Source organism: Vombatus ursinus, unplaced genomic scaffold (assembly GCF_900497805.2).
Source record: "Vombatus ursinus unplaced genomic scaffold, bare-nosed wombat genome assembly UNPS02014801.1, whole genome shotgun sequence".
NCBI classification, from domain to species: domain Eukaryota; kingdom Metazoa; phylum Chordata; class Mammalia; order Diprotodontia; family Vombatidae; genus Vombatus; species Vombatus ursinus.
In genome coordinates, this window is record NW_020954579.1 from 6,408,739 (window position 1) to 6,428,709 (window position 19,971).

At 47.0% G+C, this 19,971-nt stretch overlaps 1 protein-coding gene across 2 annotated transcripts in view; it reads right to left on the reverse strand.

Annotated features, from left to right (window-relative positions):
• Positions 1 to 235: 235 nt before the first annotated feature.
• PPP1R9B (protein phosphatase 1 regulatory subunit 9B) overlaps positions 236 to 19,971 on the reverse strand; it is a 27,432-nt gene continuing 7,696 nt past the window's right edge. Inside the window, exons 3-10 of one of the 2 annotated variants that reach the window (XM_027873308.1) lie at positions 17,989 to 18,109; positions 13,836 to 13,940; positions 7,009 to 7,144; positions 5,746 to 5,880; positions 5,555 to 5,608; positions 4,451 to 4,680; positions 2,838 to 2,934; positions 236 to 1,998 (exon numbers count right to left, since the gene is read on the reverse strand). In XM_027873308.1, coding sequence (XP_027729109.1) covers positions 1,945 to 1,998; positions 2,838 to 2,934; positions 4,451 to 4,680; positions 5,555 to 5,608; positions 5,746 to 5,880; positions 7,009 to 7,144; positions 13,836 to 13,940; positions 17,989 to 18,109 — 932 coding nt within the window. In that variant the 3' untranslated portion in view covers positions 236 to 1,944. Of the gene's footprint in view, positions 1,999 to 2,837; positions 2,935 to 4,450; positions 4,681 to 5,554; positions 5,609 to 5,727; positions 5,881 to 7,008; positions 7,145 to 13,835; positions 13,941 to 17,988; positions 18,110 to 19,971 lie in introns of both variants that reach the window. The other variant, XM_027873307.1, reaches the window with a different exon arrangement.

Below are 19,971 nucleotides of genomic sequence, written 5' to 3' on the forward strand. Positions count from 1 at the left end.
CATCCAGCTCTTTATGAGGGAAGGCAAAGGCGAGGGGAACAGAGTAGGAACAAGGGGTCAAGAATACCGATCGTAGGCCTATTTACAGGGGAAGCAGAAATTATAGGTGTTGTCTCTAAAAATAAAAAAAAATGGGGAACTGCTGGGTGAGGAGGAGATAGTGATGGGGTAACCTCTAGCCCTGGCCCAAGCAAGGTTCTCCTCCTTCCTCCCACCCCCACCCACCCACCCACCCATCCCTGCCTGGGACTGCAGGGGTTGATAGTGGAAAATAGAAAATGAAAAACCAAACAAAAACCAAACGAAAACCAAAGCAAACTAAGTGGGAGATTGATTCCGAAGGTGGTGGGGGTGGAAAGGGAATATTGGGGTCTCTCCTCCCTTGGTCCAAACCCCAATCTTGGGGGAAAGGGTATGTCTGTGGAGACTGGGGAGGGGAAATGTAGGAAGAGGTGGTCTTATTTAGAAAGTAGGTCTGTGGGCAGGCTACCATTCATCTCCAAGGAGAAGACGGGATCAGGGGACCACGGAGAGAGAGAGAGATACGTGGGCTGGGATGTAGAAACTGAGAAGGCGGCACTGAACCAAAAAAGGGGGAGCCAGGAAGGCTCAAGCCACTGAGAGGTTGAGTTTTTACCCTCAACAGGCACTGGGGGGAAGAGGGGTGCCCTGAAGAGAGACTATTCAAAGGAGCCCTGACCCAGGACTAAGAGTTGAAGAGTTAACATTCAGAGTCTAAACAGCCAGAAAGAGTGAGTTTTCCACCTGCCCCCTTCCTCCATCTGTCTCCACCAGAGGCCCAAGAAATAAAAGAAATAAAAGAATTCTAGCACTATTTGGCACCTGCAGGGTGAGGATGGGAAGGAAGGGGCACAAAACTCAGCGAGGGGGGAGTTGGGGTCAGGGAGAAGACTGACCTAATGGAGTTTGCCCCAGGGAAGTGAGGAGCAGGAGGTTGGGGACCCAAGTGTCCTGGGCCCTCCCTTGGCTTCCTCTCGATTCCCCTCCGTGGATACCAGGAAAGGGAAATAAACCAACTGGAAGTCAGTGCAGGGCTTAACCCAACCTCCAAGCATCCCCTTGCTCTATCCACCCTGCCCTAGGCCCTCGGACCAGAATCCAGAGAAGGCAGGGTTGGGGGAGGGGCACTGGGTCACAGGGGGAAGCTCCCCCCACCCCAGAAGTGGGAGGAGCAGGATGAAACTGAGACAGCAAATTGATCCCCGAGGTGAAGTGAAGTGGGGAAAGAGAGGATGAGTCAGGAATGAAGTCTACAGCGAAGAGGTCCTGGGGGCCCTGCTGGGGACACAGGGTAGCCCCTTCAGTTTCTGAGATCTTTGGGGTAGGGGCAGTGGAAAGGGGAAAGAGCTGGCCAAGAAGTGCAGTGGCCGCTCCCCAGAAGTCTCCAGCTACTTCCCGTCCCATTCCAGTTTGGAGGCAGTGGCTTGGAGTTGGACAGTTTGGGTGTGGGTGGTGGGTCCATTTGTCCATCCAGAACCCACCCTGCAGACATGCCCAGAGACAGCAAGAGGGATCACCCCATAGCACCCCTCAAAGTCATCAGGAGTCTCCCTCCACCCTGGGCAGCACCCTCAGTCTTGGGGAGGTGGTGGCAAAACTGTCTTTCAGGATGGACACAGGCCAAGGGAGGGAAGTCTCCCTCCCCAGCCACTTCTGCTTAGGCTCTGACTTGACAAATGAAAGATTAACCTAGTTGAGCCCTAAGTCCAGAGGCCTTCCCAGCTGTTCCTCTGGTCCCTGAAGCGAGGAGGGATATGGGGTTGGGAGGGGAAGGAGAGAATTGGGGCACCTGTCCCCAGGTGGGGAGTGGAAAAGAAAGGATAAAGATTGGGGTGGGGGGAGGGAGGGAGGGGAGGATGGGGAGAAGAGGAAGGGAAAATCCAAGGGTGGGTGGTTAGATATTGACTGGGGATTGGGTATGTGTTAAGTGGAATTGGAATTCCTCATTGTCTGTAGGTTTCCCTCTAGTTCCGAAATCTGAAAAAAAAAAAAAAATACAAGTGATCAGGCCAGGCTAGGGAGAATGAGCAAAGTGGAATAGCTGATGGACAGCAGGCCTGACCCCTTCTCCCCAAAGCTACATACTTCCTAAGGGAGAAAGGGCAGGGTGACACTGTCCTCATTCCCATGTGCAGCAGATACATGTGAATATCTGAGACCACTGGGGTGGAGGAGCTCATCCCTCTGCTCTTGGTGTCTGTCTCTCTTCCTTTTGGACTCTCTCTCAGATACTCTGATTCTCTTCCCAATGCTCTATCTTTGTCTCTCCGTGTCTCCATCTCCTTGAGCTGTCTGTCTGTCTCTGTCTCTCTGTCCCTCTGCCTCGGTCTCTCCCTCCCCTCCCCACCTCATGTCTCTGTCTTTATGTAGGGGAAATGGTTGGTGGGGGAGGAGCACTTGAAACATATGGCATTTGCCTCTTGGATTCCCTCCATAGCAGGTTGGCTGGCATGACAACCTATGAAAAGCCTGGGCATGGACTGGGCAGTACCTAAGCTTGGCTCCACCAGTGTGAAGACAACTGGGTGGGTGGGGAAGAACTTCATCTCTCACTTCCATTTCCACCCCCAGTCTCCTAGAAAACTCCCTTCAGGAAGTAAATTGGGGTATTCTAGCTTTCCATCGTCAACCTCCCGAGAAGCTGACCCTAGTGATGCCCTCTCCATACTGTGGTGTCACTTAATCCCAAGTCCCCGAGGGTGCCACCTCATTACCCCATGCTGGCTTTTAGCTCAACATGAGCTTTGTAATGTCCTTAATGACTGGATGGAGGTAGGGGAATGAGAGAGGAAGAGAAGCGGATTTGGCTACCCTACCTTGTCCCGGAGTTTGTCTATCTCCTCCTTCCGAGCAAGCTCCGATTCTTCCAGCACCCGGCGCTGTGCAGTTTCCTTCTTCAGGAACTCGATCTCCCTTTGGGAAAAGAAGGGAGGAGGGTAGCTCAGGGCTGGGCACTGGGCTCAAGCACATGCCCAAGGAAGAAATGAGGCCCAGGAGTTCAAGTTCTCATATCTCCCCAAAGAGGGACCCAGGCAACCAAACTCCCATCTCCAATGCCCAAAGTCCCATACCTCTCCATGATGGGGGGGGTTCTATGAAGAACCCCAGTGTCCCTATGTCCAGGATTACCCCACAAAGAGGTTTCTCCCAGGTTCCCCTGGAGATCAGTTCCTCCTCAGGATATGTATATTGGGTAGAGAGGAAAGTATAAAAAGTAGGAAGTAGGGGACCAAGTTCCTGGGATTCAAAATGAAGGAGAAAAACTCCAGAGTCTCAGTTTCTACCTGTATTATTTTCTTCCCCCTAGGCAATTGAGGTTAAGTGACTTGCCCAAGGTCACACAGCACAGCTAGTAAGTGTGCGAGGTTGGATTTAATCTCAGGTCCTCCTGACTCCAGGGCCTGCGCTATCCACTGTACCACCTAGCTACCCGTTTCTACCTCTCTCTCTCTCTCTCTTTTTTTTTTTAGGCAATTGGGGTTAAGTGACTTGCCCACAATCACACAGCTAGTAAGTATCAAGTGTTTGGTCTGAGGCAGGATTTGAACTCAGGTCCTCTGGACTTCAGGGCCTGTACTCTATCCACTGCGCCACCTTGCCATCCCATACCTCTCTTCTAAGAGATGAGTCAGCAGGGGTTTGATACTCTTTGGAGGCTGATCTTTAGGGGACACCCTCATCTCCCTGAGACTCTTTTCCCAAAATGTTAGGTTCCCTTCCTTTTCTCAGCTCTGAGAGCCTTTGCCGCAAAAACCTTTTTTTCTCTGGATATTCACCACCTGAGGACTCGTGCGTCCTGGTTCTTCTGATCAGCCCCTGCCCCCTCCATACACACCCTGAGCACCTATCCTATGGAGATTCATACCTTCTCGTGGACTTCCGTTAGGAGTTGCTATAAAGAAGTAAGAAATTTCCTCTCTTCAGAGCCCCCAACCTGAGATGTTCAGTTCCCTTGGATCTTTGACCTCTCAGATGCCTTTCACTAGTACTGGGAGTCTCCAGTACCCTCCCCCCAATGTATACCAACTCCCCCTTTTAGTGACCCGTCCACATCCATACTGCTCCACCTCCCTCCCTCTGGTCAGTCTGGATTATCAATGGAGAACTAGAAGAAATCTTGAAGGTTATTTATTCTAACTCCCTCAATTTAAAAAGGAGGAAACTGAGGCTCATAGAGATTAAGTGACTTAACCAGGATTACAAAGTTTACTACCTAAGAGATGGGATTCGACCCCAGGTCTTCTAACTCCCAAGCTTGCGCTTGTTCAACTGTCCCATGTTATCTCCCCTTGGCTCAGATCCACCATTCCCCAGATTTCCCCTTTTCCCTTTGATCTGCTCAGAGTTCCTCCAAAAGCCACACTAGTGTCCCTCCCCCGGCCCCGGAGCCTCCTCCCTCTCCCACTGGGACCCTTGCCCAGGTCCGTACTTCTGCTGGTAGTCCTTAATGAGCCGCTTGGCTTTGCTGTACTTCCGCTCCAGGGCCTGGTATTGGGCCTGGGTCTCCCTGAGGTGCTCGTCCACAGCCTGGCACAGGCTCTGTGCCTCCCCCCAGTAGCCCTCCAGCTTCTCCATTCGCTCCTTATTCTCCTCCACGCTCTGTTCTAGCTGTGCCTTCTCTGCTCGCCATCGGCCCTTCTCCTGCTCCAGGCCCTGAAGCTGGGAGGGCAGCAGAGGAGAAGGATCAGGGGGAGAGAAAAGTAAGTACCCCCAGCCCCAACTAGCAAAAACCTGCGGGCCTCATGTCTATGGACATCTCAAACCCATAGAATTTTTCTGTAAGATCATAGTCATAGGATAAGAGCTTCAGAACTGAACAGGATTGTAGAGGCCATCTCTACTTTTATAGGTGAGGAAACAGGCTGACAGAGGCAAAATGGTAGTAAATGGCAGAATTAGTCTATGACATCCTGGTCTGCTCTTTCTACTGCACGCCATCCTCCCTTCTCCTTTCCCCCAAGACCCGGCCTCTTCTGCTGACTCCTCTTTCTCTTCCAGTCCTATAATTGTGAACTTCCCCAGGAGCTCAGTTCTTGGTGGCCCTGCTATTCTGTCTCCACACTCTCTTCCTTGGAGAAACGGTGTTATCTCCCGGCTTCAACTATCACTTCTATTTGGATGACTCCCAAATCTCTATTTCCATACCAGACCGAGCTCTTGAGCTCCAGATACACACTTCCAGTTACCTCCTGAGCACCTCTCTACTCACCACTTAAATGTCATGGAGGAGGTACATTTGGGACATGCCACAGTCATTACTGAATGAATACATTACTTATGGAAAGCTATCCCCTCTCCCTGTAGCCTACCGAAATCCTGTGTCTTTCAAAGTACGAGTAAGTTCAATCTCCTCTGTGAAGCCTTCCCTAACTGCTCCAGGCCAGGGTGTGTGTGTGTGTGTGTGTGTGTGTGTGTGTGTGTGTGTGAAGGGAGCCTTACAGTCTCTGAAAGAAGGAAGCAACTTCTACACCCAAGGAACTTACAGTGACACAGACCCAGAACAGGCCCAGGGTTCCCCAGGACAGGCCCTCACCTTTCTTTTCAGCTGCTGGATCTCAGCCTCAGTGACAGCATGCTTGATCTGGAGCTGTCAGGAGGAATGGAGAAAATGGTTCAGCTCACAGTCCACCCAGGATGACACCCCAGCAGCTGGGCACCCCCATCCCCCTTCCCCTCTAACCCTTGGGAGCCCACCCCCACCCCCACCTCCTTAAACTTGTGCACCAGCTTCTCGGGCTCCATCTCTACTGGAGACAGGGCATCCTCATTCTCCGCCAGCTCAAACACCTCTATGGCCATTTCACTGCCCGGGAATGTAGGGCTCATCTCCTCATCCTCATCTGTGGCGTACTCGCCTGTCTGAAGGGAGGGAAACAAGGCTGTCATGAAAACCATATCCAAGTCATCTCCTGCCTCCTCCCTCTCTTCCTCACCTGGACTCCACCTACCCACCCACCCAACCCCAGACCTTAGGGCTATAGCTCTGTCCATCTAGAAGCTCTGTTTCTGCCTTGGGCATATTTCCTAAACTCCTGGTTAGGCTAGAATCCGCCCTCAGGTACAGTGTCCAAATCACTTACTTTACAAAAAAATGCTTCAATGGTTAATAGGGACTATATATCTGGAGTAGTCCTTAGGGGTAAAGGGAGACAGAAGAGACAAATAAAATATACACAGCAAGTAATAAGTATATGAAATTCTAACCTTAAGAGGTACAGGCAGGAAATATAAGTGGATTCAAGAAAGGATTGGACAAATCGATGACCAACAGAGCCATAAATGGCTTTTAAGAGATGCTGAGCCGTACTTAACCTTGAGGAGGAACGGTGGGAAGGAAATCAGGACTTCTCATGGTATGGGAAGGAAAGGGATCGTAGAAACCATCTAATCCAATCCCTTCCCCCCAAAGAGAAGGAAACTGAGACCCAAAGAGGGGCAGAGATTTGCCCAAAGTCACAGCAGCCTGGGAGCTAATAATGACCATTAGAGAATGGATGGCCATGGTCCAGGCTGATTGCAATGTGGATGTGAGTCACTGTAAGTCAGAGCAATGCAGCCCTATCTGTACTCTTCCTCCTCTGAGCTATTATTTAACAAATAGTGTGAATTAGCATAATAATTAGTTAATATTTAAATGCTTTGAAAACCTGAAAGTGCTATACAAATGCTAGTTATTATTATTGTAACAACAATACATTTTGCATATACTATAGACAGTCTTATCTCTCCATTATACTATAATCCCCCAGTTGTCAGGGAGGATGTCTAACATATTTTTGTATTCAATATACATTTATTAAGCACCTATGATATCCCTCTCAGAGGATACACAATGCCAGGAGTATAACCATTAAGTGCTGAGGAAGGTGCACAGAGATGAGGGCGTGATACCCCATATGACCACCAGGTGGCACCCACACTGGCATGTGGGGCCAAATGATGGGCAGTGAAGGGCACTGGACAGGGGGAATCAGGCCCCTAGATTACCTCTTCATCTTCTTCGGCATATTGGGCGTATCTCTGCTCCATCATTTCTCGCTGCCACCGCTCCTGCTCCAGGGTCTGCTGGATCAGTTGGGCCACCTCGCTCTGCTCTCCTGGACGTTCCCGCCCAATCAGAAATCTGCAAGGTTTGGAGGGAGGAAAGAAAGAGAGAGATATATTGTTTCAGTGGAGGGCTGGTAAACGTGCACAACACACTGGTAAGTTTGGCTTGCATTAACATTTTCCCCATCACTTTCTTAAGCCTAGATAACCAACAGAAATAAATGAAGACCTGCTTTGTAGAGTTTGCTGATTTCCAAGATGTAAATGCTCACGCTGAAAATTTAATGATTTCTGAGGTGTAAATGATCACACTGAGATTTAACAACCGGCTCTCTGGAGCCTGTAAGAGCTGGCTGCAACACACCCCTGAACAGTGAAGTTTCTGTGTTAAGAGCTGGGCTTTTGAAGGAGTGGGGCCTGGTGGGGAAAGAGGGTGGAGGGGGCAGATATGAGAGATGTCCTATGCATAAACTGGTCCACAGTAGTTGATGTGATTCTGCCGATGCCATTTGTCCCTTCTGTGTTTCTCCCTTTACAATCTCTGTCTATCCCTTTTTATTTGTTGCTGTTGTTCAGTCATTTCAGTTGTGTCCAACTCTTCGTGATCCGATTTGAGGTTTTCTTGGCAAAGATACGGGAGTGATTTGCCATTTCCTTCTCCAGCTCATTTCTTACAGATGAAGAAACTGAGGCAAACAGGGCTAGGTGACTTGCCCAGGGTCACACAGCTAATACGTGTCTGAAGGTGGATTTAAACTCAGGTCTTCCTGACTCCAAGCCCAGAGCTCTATCCACTGGGCCACCAGCTGCCCCTATCTAACTATCCTTTTGCCTACTTGTATTCTACAGAGAGAGAAAAGATAAAGTTGGGCTAAAGAGGCTGTAGCAACATTAATTATAAATGGCTAATCCCAGAATCACCAAGTACCAAACCGGTAGTGATCCTAGAAATCACCCAGTTCAACTTATTTTAAAAAGAAGCAAACTAAAACCTAGAAAGGAGAAGTGACCTGTTCAAGGCCATGGACCTGGTCAACAGAAGAGCAAGGGTCAAACCCAAGCTTCTTGTTTCCAAGGCCAGGCTCTTTTTAACTCTAATCAGACATTAGGATCCTGGGTTTATAGCTGGAAGGGATGTTGTCTAGTTCAATTCCTTCAATTTTTCAAATGGGGAAACTGAGGCTCACAAACATTAAGTAACTTGCCCCAAATCACACACAGCCAGCCTCTGAATCTGGGTCCTTTGGCTCTAAATTTGCCATTTACCCATCCAGAATGTCAGCTCCTAGAATGTGTGAGTGTTTGTTTGTCTGTTTCTCTAATGCCTAACATTGCGCCTAGCACACAGAAGGTGTCTAATAGATGCTTGTTGGAGGAATGAATGATTTCTGCACCAAGCTCCAGCTGCCACAGGTAAGGTTCTCCATTTGAGACCATGCTTGTTAAAACCAACTATTCTTTCCAGGATTGAAAACAGTGCCTCAGTGAGGAGTTGTTTTCACCATACATCGGAGTGGACACAGAGGGGAGGAAGGGAAAGGAATAAATAGCATTTATATTTGTCGTTCAATTGTTTCAGTCTCGTCTGACTCTTTATGACCCTGTTTGGGGTTTTCTCCCCCATTAAGTGTCTGAGGTTGGATTTGAACTCAGGAGGATGAGTCTTCCTGACTCCAGGCCTAGTGTTCTATCCACTATATTACCTAGCTGCCCTAGCATTTATATAGTGCCTAGTATATATCCTGGCCAGGTCACTTAACCCTATTTGCCTCAGTTTCCTCATCTGTAAAATGAGCTGGAGAAGGAAATGGAAAATCACTCCAGTACCTTTGCCAAGAAAACCCCAAATAAGATCATGAAGAAATGACACAACTGAAAACTACTGAACAGCAACAAAAATATGCTGGGCATTGTGCTAAGTGCTTCTTACAAATATCTCTTTTGATCCTCACAGCAACCCTGAAAGGTACAGTTGAGGAAACTGAGGCAAACAGAGGTTAAGTGACTTGTGGAGGGTCATACAGCTAGTAAGTGTCTAAGACTGGATGTGAACTCAGGTTTCCTGATTCCAGGTGATTGTTCTATCCACTGTGCCCCCATCTGCCTCTCCACGCTACTCACTCAAAGGCAGAGTTCTACCAAGTTTTTTTCCTAGATAGACAACTGGTCTCTGAGGAAGAAAAGAAAATGCTGGAGGGGATAGCAGTGGAATCTCTGTAAACCATATGCAAATTGCCAAAGAGCAGCATTGCTTCTGCTCAGTCTTTCTCCATGAACTCGCTCGGAGAAGGAAGGACAAACAATAGCAGCCTCTTTCTCTATTGGTTTTAGAGATACTCCTCTCTCTTGGTTTTCCTAACTCCCCACTAATCATTCCTCCAGTTGTACTACCTCCTTGTCTTTATCCTGGGAGCAGGAGTGTGCTGCTAAATGTTTAACAACCAGCTTTCTCCTCCTCTCCTCCCTCCAAATGTATGCATGACACACTTTGTTTATTTGGCTAGGCAATGGGGTTAAATGACTTGCCCGGGGTCACACAGTTAGTAAATGTCAAGTGTCTGAGGCCGGATTTGAACTCAGGTCCTCCTGACTCCAGGGCTGGTGCTCTATCCATTGTGCCACCTAGCTGTCCCCCATGACACACTTTACTTTTCAGTGTGAACATTTTTCTCCATCACTTTCTTAAGGCTAGATAATCAAGGAAACAATAAATAAAGCCTTGATTTATAGCTTTTGCTGATTTCCAAAGTGTAAATGCTCACACTGAAAATTTTTAAATCAGCTCTCTTGAGCTTTTGCGCTGACCCCAGCACGTGTTCTGTCTGGCAACGTTCTATCCTATGTCCTTTTCTCTTTTCTTCAATCAATTAATAAATCAGCATTTATTAAGTACCTACTATGTGCCGGGCACTGTGCTAAATACTGGGGAAATTAAAAAAAGCAAAAATACAGTCTCTGTTCTCAAGGAGCTTACAATCTAATGGGGACACAACAAACTAACATATACAAACAAGCTTTAGATACAGGATAAAGAGGAAATAATTAACAGGGAGAAGGACTTACAGAGATGGGGAACCTGCAGCCTCAGGGCCACATGTGGCCCCTGGGAGGGAATGGGAAAAGTTCCCTATAGAAGATAGGCTTTTAGTTGGGAGTTGAAGGAAGCCAGAGAAGCAAAAGGTGGAGATGAGAAGAAAGAGTGTTCCAGGCATGGGGACTAGCCAAAGAAAATGCCAGGAGCTGGGAGATGGAGTGTGTTTAAGGAGCCTGACGGACTGGGAGGGGGGCATTGTTCTCTATGTTTTGGAGGGAGCCACGTCATTCACTCACTCCATGCGGGTGAGTCCCCAAACTATAGCTGCAGTACCGACCTACCAAGTAACAGTATGGGGACTTTCCTATTACTTCGCATTTACTTCACATTTATTTTGGCTTATATGTGTTTGCCCACACTCCTCACCCCAAGAATGTCAGCTCCTTGAAGGCAGAGACTTTTTCTATGTGCCTGGCACATAGAAGGTGCTAATACACAGTTATCCCTTCCCCATCACGACTTTCCCCATCGAGGTTTTGATATATCACCAGTTAGCACAAGAAATTAAATGGGAATTTTTGAGGAGTTTGCAAAAGCCACAAATGACACACAAAGGCCAACAGATGACACAGAAAAAGTTTAGAAAATCAGGAATGCATAAAATGTGTGTATAGTATTTTTACTTAACATTGACCTACATATAGCCTATGACTAAATATTTCATCCAAATTTTACTATGAGGTACTGTAAACACCCCATAAAAGAAAAAGAAAAAAATCAGACTTCTTATCTGGTGCAAAGGGAGGGCCAAAAATTTTACTCGGATTTTCCAGATTGTGGGGGTGCTGCACTCCTAACCCTCACAATGTGGAAGGGATAACTGTACATTTCTTGGATGAATAAATGAATGAATGATCTCTCTGCCAGCCTCCAACTCCAAATTTCCAACTGTTTACTAGACATCTCAATCAACCTATTCAATACAGAAATGATCATCTTTCTCCTGATTTCCCTGTTTCTGTCAACAGTACCACCTTTCATTCAGTCATCCAAGCTGGAAGCCTTGCTGTTATTTTTGACCTTCTTCTTTCCTTGGCCTCATCATCATCTCTCAACAGCCCTATTGATACAACTTCTGCAACATACGTCATATGTGTCCATCTACTATTTAGTCCCACGGTCACTATCCGAGGGAAGACTCTCTCCCATCCCTGGATCCTTGCCTCACCTTCCTGATAATTCTCCTTGCCTCCTTCCTCCCATCTCTACTTCACAATGATGCCCAATTAGTCTTACCCAGAGGTTTCCAAACTTATTTGGCCTACTGTCCCGTTTTAAAAAAATAATTACTCATGGGGCGGCTAGGTGGCGCAGTGGATAGAACACCAGCCCTGAAGTCAGGAGGACCTGAGTTCAAATGCAACCTCAGACCAAACACTTGATACTTACTAGCTGTGTGACCCTGGGCAAGTCACTTAACCCCAATTGCCTAAAAAAAAAAAAAAATTACTCAGTGCCCTCCTGGAAATCTACTTTCTTTAACCCCTTAACTTTTTTTTTTTTACATTTGCATAATTTCAAAAAATATAACATATTTTTTTAAATGATGCATCTTAAATTTAATAATTTATTGTAAATTGGTGGTTTTTTCCTGCATTGAAATTTTGATGATGCAATATTGCATCATGTAACCATATAGTATAGTACTGTAAACAAGTCATTACATGCACATATTCCTGCCAATGCATGCTGGACTTCCCTACAACGTGCTCACCTGCCAATACTTGCTTGTTAAGACCTGTTGGTGGACTTGACCGCTGATCGGGTTATAGCTTGCATTTTGTGTGTTTATTTGGTAAATAATGTAATCACTAGGACTTTAACTCTGTTACACAACAGATGAAACATGTACAAAACGGTTTTTCAAAATTTTCTTCTCTTCTCTTCTTTTCTTAGGGGGCTGTATAGCTCACTTTGGGAACCTCTGGTTGCCTGTGCATACAGCTGATTGACTTATTCTCCTGCTCAGAATCTTTAATGCACCCCACCCGGTATCCCTCATCCCACCTACAGACACTGTATTTTGCCTTTCATTGTATACACAGCACTTAGTACTGTATCTGGAATATAGTAGACACTTAAATGTTTATTGACTAAATAAAATTCAGACTATTTACATTTCCAGCCTTCCACAAGCTAGTCTCACTCTTTTAATATCTATTCTTGTAAGTTCCATTCCCTCTTCTATATTATAATCAACATAAAGGCAGGAAAAAGTCTTACTGAGCTTTAAAAAGAAAAAAAAACTTTCCTAGCCTCTAACAGAAATGATTCCAATGTATTAGGTGCTTTAATAAATGGTTGGTGAATGAATGAATAATAATATTGGTAGGAATGGAATCAAATCTTTTGGGTGTGGACACAAGGCATTAGAAGGGAAGAGATGGTCATGCTAACAGGACTAAGGATATGAGAAGAGTGTTTTGGGTATCCTCCTGACCACTGAACTTCAGGAAGGGGAGGGGAGATGAAGAAGGAAGATTAGGATGAAAAGGAAATGGCAGAAGGCCTAGGCCCCCCTGAATCATGCCTTCTCCCCACATCACACACACCACACACCCCCCCACACACATTACATTTCCTGTTTCTCTATTGCTCACGTCCTGACCACCACCCCTTCCCAGGAGAGTAGCTTCCCTTCTCCCCAGGGTCAGGATGGGGAGAAGTAATAGTAGCAGTAGAGATGAGGGTAAGAAATGGATAAAGGCAAGAAAGGAGGTGGGAGGAAAGAAACTGGAGATGGATGGGTTGGGGGTGGGGGGTTTGCTATGGGCCAGTCTGTAGTCCCCAGGTCTGATTCATTCCTCCTTCATTTCTAATCAATGTCCCACTGAGTATGTAGGGAAGTACAGGGAGTGGTATAATTTAAGAAGACTCCTTGTAGGAGGAGGTATACAGTGAGGGCTTGAGAATCAGAAGACTGGTGGAGATGGCATTTGGGAAGATTTGAGACAAATGAGGGAAAAGCTGGTTAAAAAAAAAAGGCAGAAGAGATCTGGGAAGGGATATAAAGGTACCCTATAGATCAAGGGTTCTCACCCTTTCTTGTGTCATGGACCCTTTCTCAGAACAATGTTTTTAAATGCATAAAAGAAAAATTACAAAGGAAACCAATTAGATAAAATACAGTCATCAAAATATTTTTAAAACAAGTTTGTGGACCCCAGGGTAAGAATACCTGATTTAGAGCATTTGTCCCCCAATAATTCTGAAGCTATCTCCTTCCCACCTTAGTCCCACCTTAGGCTGGATGAGGAGGGTATGGGCAGTAGAATTGGGGAAGATTCTGTGATGCAGTGAATAGAGTGCCAGGCCTGTAGTCAGGAAGATCTGGGTTCAAATTCAGCCTCACACTGTATGACCCCAGGCAAATCACTCAACCCTGTTTGCTTCAGTTTCCTCATCTGTAAAATGAGCCGGAGAAGGAAATGGCAAACCACCCCAGTGTCTCTGCCAAGAAAACCCCAAACAGGGTCATGAGGCGTCAGAAATGCCTGAAAAAAACGGCTCAACAACAACTGTCCATTCTATGGCTCAATCCCCAAGGCAAAAGCTTAATCTTATCTGATGGCTGAGGCCAGCTCTACTGTAGGTGGGCATAGTTTGGTTGGCTGACTACTAAGAAGGTTGGGTTCCAACACCCACCCATCTCCCAGAACCCAGAGTTTCTCACCGCACTCGGCCCTTGGTGTTCCTAAGCACGGAAGCCGCAAAGCTCTGAGTCACACCCACCAAGCTGGTCCCGTCCACTTCCACCAGGAGGTCATTCACTTGGATCCTAGGAAAAGAAGAAGGTTGAGAGAGCTGAATAGGGCATCAGGCTCCAGGTCTCCTGGTCAAGAGGACTGGGCCCGTCATCACCTAGGCCAGATTCCACTAGCCTAATGATCGTTTTCCACCCCCCAGGGGAGGAGGACCTTGGAGAAGACATCTGGAGCTACCCAGAAGCTCCCTCTCCATCAGCAATTCCCCCTTCTATCAAGCCCTCTGAACATCTGCAGAATCATGCAGGAGTCTCTAGCCTTAGCTGCTGGTTCACTCTTAGGTATCCTCTCTCTCTTTCTCTCTCTCTCTCTTTCTCTCTCTCTCTGTCTCTCTCTCTCTCTCTCCTCTCTGTCTCTGTATCTGTCTCCCCCCAACCCCTGTCTCTCTCTTTCTTCTCTCCCTGCCTCTGTCCCCTCTCTCTCTGTCTCTGTCTTTCTCTCTCACATACACACTTTTCCAAGGCCGACAGACATACAGATACACAAAGACATGTTTTCCTACCCAGACATATACACTCATATATAGATATATTTTCCAAGACAAAGATACACAGGTATATAAGGACATGTTGCCCCTTCCACTCCACAACCCAGCCTGCCCACAGATCTCCCTGAGGCTGACTCCACCTCAGCTAACCAAGATCCAGCCGCTACAGAGCAAGAGCTCCCCAAAATGTCGCCATTCCGTCCCTTCTCCCCTACCCTGCAGAACAACCCAGTCCCTAGAAGCCACCGGGAGGTGCCTCCCCAGCTACAGCCACCGGTGCCTGAGGCTTCCCAGCCCACAGTGACCCCTGGCCCCAAGGGAATCCCCCCAGGGGCAAGTCCGAGCACCCACCACCACCCGCTTCCAAGAAATCCTGTCTACAAAGAGGCTGAGCGTGCTGGAGGAGGAGGCAGAAGCCAGCCCATCTCTTTGGAGCTGCAGCTCCTGCTCCCGGTGTAATCCTTCAGGCACCTCTAGGTGCGAGAACCGTGGTGCCCTTCAGGGCAGTGACAAACACACATACACACAAATTGAGGCACATTCACACAGACATCGAGTCATATAGAAATACTCATGATGATAATACAGAGCAACATGGACGCAGGAAGCATGTGGGTGGCACAATGGGTAGAGCCACTGCATGCCTCCTCTTCCAAGTAGTCCTTTTAAATTATACCATTGCCAGCACCTTCCTACCAACTCAGTGGGACCTAAGGTGAGGGAGGAATGAATCAGACCTGGAGGAGAATAGAAACCTAGAGTCAGGGAGACCTGCAATAAAATCCTTCCTTAGACACTTACTGCACGACCCTAGGCAAGTCACTTAATTCCTGTTTGCCTCAGTTTCCTCATCTGTCAAATGGGGATAACAATAGCACCCACTTCCCAGGGTTGTTGTGAGAATCAAATGAGACAATATCTGTAAAGTGCTTTGCAAACCTTAAAGGAACATACAAATACTAGCTTTTGTGCTCGACTCATGCCTCCCCCTTTAACATACATACAATACAAAGAAAGCACAACAGTTTGTCTGTAACCATGTACACGAGAACAGTGCATCCCAAGTGTTGTAGTGGAAGGAGTACAGGATTCAGTGCACCTGAGGACATGAGTCTGAATCGCACTTCTGGGACCTGTGGGGCACAGGGCAAGCCATTTCATCTGTCAAATAGTTGTTTATTAACTGATTGAATGATTGATCTCTCTAGGGCTTTGGCTTCCTAATCTGTAAAATGAAGGTGGTGGATTAAGTGACCCAGAGGGTCCCTTCTGGCTCTAAAAGAATGATATGACATACACACACACACATATATAACATACAAACACATAAAAAATACGTCTGTAGCTCTACTTACCAAAATATAGGCCTATATTCACAAAACAAGCACACAACACCATTGTGCACACATGTGACGATTCAGAACCAGCACTTAGCTCAGTGCCTGGCTCATAGTAGGCACTTAATAACTGCTTGTTTCCTTTCTACAGCTCCAATTGTTTCTTTTTCCCCTGTTGTCCCCACAAGAGGGTGACAGAGACCGTGAGTGACCTAGACTTGCTGCACTGAAGGGGAAGGGGGAGTGGAGAGAGGAGTGGAAAGTGGAAAGAGGCCTCCCCCACACCCTCCATCTTCCCTGGAACTCCAGTGATGTTCCCACAGGACCCCATACGGGAAACAGAGGAAACCAGTCCATTGTAAACAGGTTCCTCCCGCCCATGCGCATGCTTGCAAATGCCCAGGGATGTGCCTGGGCAGACACAGAGAACGAGAGAACCAGAACTGGCATCTCTACATACACCCACTCAAGCAGCCACAGCTAAGACTGGCCTGAAAGTGCTTGGAAAAGTCTCTGGAGCTGAATGGAAAGGTAAGAGATTAGTATGGCTGTGGCCATTATTATCTCTGCTCTGGGGACTCAGTCTAAGAGAAGAAACTCAGACCTTGACAAAGCTCAGAAGCTGCCCCAAACCAATTTGGATGCATAAACGAAATTCTTATAATAGTCTGTTCACATACAAACACACCTCTGTGAGTGCCTACACCATCTGTGTATACCCTTAGAGTTGTGGGGAATTTGGGGAGGTTGCTGTCACCCACCACAGCAAGTATAGATTGTTGGTGGTGGTGGTCCATCTTCTTGAAGAGGACTAATGACACCAGGAAGGTGATGTCTTGACTTGCAAGTGGATTAGATTTAAGTGAGGCGGGGCTGTTCAATATCGTCAGTCTCACTCTCTCCTCCAGAGTCATTGGAGTCCAGTGGCAAGACATAGGTCAAGATGCCTGGTGATGGCCCCAGATGCAGTGGGAGACCTTGGCCTTTTTAACCTAAAGTCTTTCCAGGTCTCAGTTTGTCTGAGACAATGCCCATTCAGTAATTAAAGGTTCGGTAAGAATTGAGGCAAAAGATGGCCTCACTTGTCTTCAAAAAAGAATCATTCTGGGAGGAGAAGACCCTCAGAGTTTCTGACCAGAACAGAAACAATTGATGTTTACACTCACTCACAGCAAGTATAGACTGTATGCCTAATAGCAATTCACTAACACATTCCAACACCCAGGTGCATATCTGCTCAGCTCCTCTGAAAGGCTGCTACGTAATTATGAAGACACATTTCAGATGGCACGGAAATACCAGACAAGATGCCTGCCTTCACACACTCACACATACTCACACAACTCTAGTGGTACCCACCACAAACCCATGCAATCCACCACATTGAAAAATTCATGGGCATTTATTGCTCATGGAAAGTACATCCCCCAAATCCAGTCTGTAGGCTCTTGTACACATCCCCCTAAAACTCTGCTACCCATCACTGCCACAATTCATCTACTTCAACCATCTATGGTGCTAACCGTCCCTTCCTGGCCTGCTTCTCTTCCCACCACTATCCTAGTCTTCCTAATAGCCCAGCTAGCTCTGCTAGTAAGGCATAAACCTCTTCATCTCAAGGCTATGGGTTTGGTTCCCTTGTTAAGCCCTTTCTTTGTAAGACATCATGGTACAGGGGCAACTAGGTGGTGCAGGGGATAGAGCACTGGACCTGGAGTCAGGAGGACCTGAGTTCAAATCCAGCCTCAGATACTTGACACTTAACTAGCTAATGTGATCCTGGGCAAGTCACTTAACCCTGATTGCCTCACCAAAAAAAAAAAAAAAGCCATCATGGTATAGTAGAAAGAATATTAACTCTAAAGTTAGAGGATTTGAGTTGAAATCCATCTCTGACTCTTACCTACCTGCATGACCTTTGCTTCTCTTGTCCTCTAATCCCTCATCTATAAAATGAGGGAGTTGGATTAAATTACCTCCAACGCTCCTTCCAACTGGATGTCTATGATTTTATTAACCCCCACTGAGACAATACAACTGGGGACTCCTGGGGAAAATCCATGACCTAGAGAATAACCCAAAACCTTCTATTCCCAAACCAGATTTTAATCGTACGTACAAATGAGACCAGGAGAGGTACCATATCAGCCCTCAGTACCCACTCTGGAGGAAGACAGAGGTGGTGCTGGTTCCATGAGAGCATCCAGTGCCTATCTGGGATGGGAAGGGGACAGTTACCTGCCATCACGATGTGCAGCACCCCCCTCCGTCACTGTCTTGACAAAGATGCCCAGCTTCTCCAGGCCCATGTCGGCCCCAGCACCCATGCCGATGATACTAATGCCTAGGCCTTCTGAGTCTGCAAAGGGGCAGATGGGAAGGGAGAGGTCAGTGCCATTCTGTAGGGTTTAGATTGGGGAGTAGGGAAGAGGATCAGAGATGCCAGGTGAACACTTAGGAGGGGGACATACACTCAAGGTGCTCTGGGAAGGGACTCAAAATATGTCCAGCAAACAGTGGGTGGGCTAGGGGAGGAGGTCAGGAGACAGATAGCAATTTAGTGGGATGGCATTGGGTTGGGGGCAAAGTATAAAGGAGGCTGGGGCATAGGACAAGGTTGGTAGCGGGTACATGTGAACAACTAACTGGTCAAGGGAGCTAGCTAGCTTGGGGTATGTGGAGGGCAAGAGCTCCAATCTAACCACACCTTCCCTAAGTACTAATCAACCCTACTCCCATTCCCTTGGGCTCCACCTCACCCCTGGGAGCACCCATTCTCATCTTAATCCTTATGCTCCCCTAGCCTTCATAGAGCGGGATGCTTTTGTCCTTGTGAAACCCCTTCGATGCCAAGGAATGCCACTCCTGCTCCTGATCACTTTCTGTCCTCTCTAACTTTCTCAAGGTTAGAAAACACTATACATATGCTATCTCTTTTGATCTTCACAGCAGCCCAGTGGTATAGATGCTATTATTATACCCATTTCACAGATGAGGAAACTGAGATAGACAGAGGGGAAGTGACTTGCCCAGGGCCATATAGCTAGTAAGTGTCTGAGGCAGGATTTGATCTCAGGTCTTCCTGACATGAAGTCCAGTGGGCCACAAGGGCCTTATGGAAAGCTATGGCGAACAGAGGGGCAGTTAGATGTGTTTAGCTGTAATGAATGTTGTATGGTTCTGAGGGAGGGTTGGTGACAATATTTTGGCTATAAAGGGGATTAGGTGATAGCACATGCCATGATGGTGACTGTTTTGGTTCTGATAAGGCTGCTGATTTGGGGTAGGTGATGCTCTGATGGAGACAAGGGTTGATGATAGTATTCATCTGTGAATGGTTATGATAGAGACTGGTATTAGTCCTGCAGCTAAGTGATGGTGAATCGGCTGTTATTCAGTTGGACAATCTAACAAACATTTATTTAGCACCTGCTGTGTGCAAGGCATTGTGTTAAACACAGAAGAGACAAAGACAAATTAAACCTTCCTGGCCTTTCAGGAGTTCAGATTCTATTGGAGTGTAGATAGGGCAATGATAAGGTCCAGGCCACAGTGTGGTATTGTGCTAGAGGATGGTTACAGCATGTGGTTGTGACAGGGGGTTAGGAAACATGCAAAGTCATGTGTGAGGGAGCTGGGGTGGTGCTTAGAGTAGATGGCCACTCACGAGGTGTGACTGAGGGACTTGAGAAGGTGTCCCCATGGAGCCCTGCATAAAGAGAGGCCTCTCTGGGCCAAAGCCTAAAATGCCCCAGCTCACCCTTTTGGGCTCAGAGATTCCATCAGGTTAAAAAGTAAATACTCTTGGGAGAGGACATAGGGTAAGTCTTAAGGAGGGTAAGTTTCCATCAGTCACTAACACTTTGATATGTGTACCTCCCTCACTTCCTTTTTCCTTGCTTGCTTCTTTCCTTCCTCCTTCCTTCCTTCTTCTTTGCCTCCCTTCCCTTCCCTCCTTCCTTCTTTCTTTGTTCTTCCTTCTTTCCTTTCTTCCTTCCATCTTTTTCTTCCTTCCTTCCCTCTTTTCTTTCTTTCTTCCCTCCCTCCCTTCTTTCTTTCTTCTTTCTTCTTTCCTTCTCTCCTTCCCTTCTTTCTTTCTTCCTTCCTTCCCTCTTTTCTTTCTTTCTTCCTTCCCTCCCTCTTTTCTTTCTCTTTTCCTTCCTTCATTTCTTTCTCTTTCTTTCTTTCTTTCTTTCTTTCTTTCTTTCTTTCTTTCTTTCT